This window comes from Ostrinia furnacalis, unplaced genomic scaffold, assembly GCF_004193835.3.
Source record: "Ostrinia furnacalis isolate ACB-3 unplaced genomic scaffold, ASM419383v2 OfSCF2163, whole genome shotgun sequence".
In the NCBI taxonomy this organism is placed as follows: domain Eukaryota; kingdom Metazoa; phylum Arthropoda; class Insecta; order Lepidoptera; family Crambidae; genus Ostrinia; species Ostrinia furnacalis.
In genome coordinates this window covers 555,756-557,404 of record NW_021132402.1, presented here as the reverse complement: position 1 = coordinate 557,404, position 1,649 = coordinate 555,756, and the positions used below count along the sequence as shown (strand labels likewise).

The window sequence follows — 1,649 nt, the reverse complement described above, 5'->3', positions numbered from 1 at the left end:
TGCAGAACAAACACAGTTTCAATGTCCGTTGGACCGTTTAGCTGGAAATAACTAATTATAAAATTTAAATTTGCTAAAAGAGTGTGATTCTAATTGTGTTTCAAACTTCATGTCGTTTTAAGCTTCAGTAGTAAAGTTAACCTAGTGAAAGTAAGTTATAGATTTCATCAGTCGAGCCCGAGAGCTTACCAGTACAACACGTACGCACACCGGTTACCACCAAAACCAGTTGTTGCCAACCTTTTATACTTCTTTATATAATCTGCTTATAATATACTGTCTCCTACAATATGAAGTGCGCGATGTGCAACTCAGCTTTCAACGATGGAGCTCAATGTGGGTCATGCAAGAGACATTTGGACTTCGCTTGTGCCAACATATCAGAAACAGCCTACCGTAAGCTACGCTCTGATCGTAGGGCTGCGTGGAGATGCCCTGCGTGCAAAAGTTCTTCGCCTCACTCATCGATTCCCGCATCACCTGAATCGGCATCTCTGGAGGTCATCCTCAACGAAATACGCGGAATTAAACTTCAGCTTACCAGCTTATCTACTCTCTTGGAGGACGTGAGGGCAATCAAATCCGAGATTGCTGACCTCAAGACCGCCTCTGAGTTTAGCAGTGCGAAAATAGACGAACATGCTGCGCGGCTGGCCACGGTGGAATCGAGTTTGCCTGCAGTAGCGCGTATCCAGGAGACTATTTCTGCAACCCAGGAGGCTTTATGCCAAGTAAAAAACGAGTCTTCCTCTAAGGGGCAATGGGCCCGTCTCAATAATGTTGAGATAAAAGGAGTGCCCATGAGGAAGGGTGAAAACTTATTCTCGGTTGTGGGAGCGATAGCTAAGAGAGTAGGATACGAATTTCCCAAGACGCAAATTAACTACGTGTCGAGAATACCTATCCATAACTCAAAGGATAAATCGATTATTATCTGCTTCATCAACCGATACGTCAAGGAAGAGTTTGTCGCTGCAGCTCGAGCTATGAAAACCATAACTGCCAATGAGATAGGCTTCAGTGGAAATTCTGACCGGATCTTCGTGAACGATCACCTGACCTCGGAATATAAAAAGCTCTTAACGAAGACAAAGTCAGCTTTGAAAGCTAAAGACTATCGCTACATATGGATTAAATATGGAAAAATACATGTCCGAAAAAATGACACATCGCATGTGGTAGTTATACATACGGAAAGCGATTTAAACAGGCTTGTATAGACTGTATCTTATTTTGCATAATTTTAATTTATTATTTTTACACTGCCAATACTTATATTTTTAATATGTTATTGTGTTATTCAGATAATTTTTGTTTAAGCCCATGCACTTTAACAAACATTATACTCTCCCGCCTCAGTAATGCTAAAATGTTTATAACCTCTGCCTCGCATATTACTCATCCGCTCGCCTACGCCGAGTTATCGCCTGTCTATTGTGCTATGCGCTTCTGGTCATTATTGCGTAAATATCCCAGCGATGAACCGCTATCTGTCCCGCTCGCACTGGCACCTCGCGCGTTCCGCCGCCTGCTTTGCCGTAGTTACCGAATAACTGAGCTTTGCGACTTTAATCTATCTTTGTTTTTTAACTATTGCTACCGGTTTCGCTTACTAACTGCCTACGGAATAAATTATCGTCCGCTCGCTA

General features: G+C 42.5%; 1 protein-coding gene across 1 annotated transcript; it reads left to right on the top strand.

Annotated features, from left to right (window-relative positions):
* Window positions 1-253: 253 nt before the first annotated feature.
* On the top strand, window positions 254-1,242 carry LOC114354826 (uncharacterized). The gene has a single exon (XM_028307399.1). The coding sequence runs from the start codon at window positions 291-293 to the stop codon at window positions 1,218-1,220; it is 930 nt and encodes a 309-aa protein (XP_028163200.1). The 5' UTR covers window positions 254-290; the 3' UTR covers window positions 1,221-1,242.
* The last annotated feature ends 407 nt before the right edge of the window (window positions 1,243-1,649 follow it).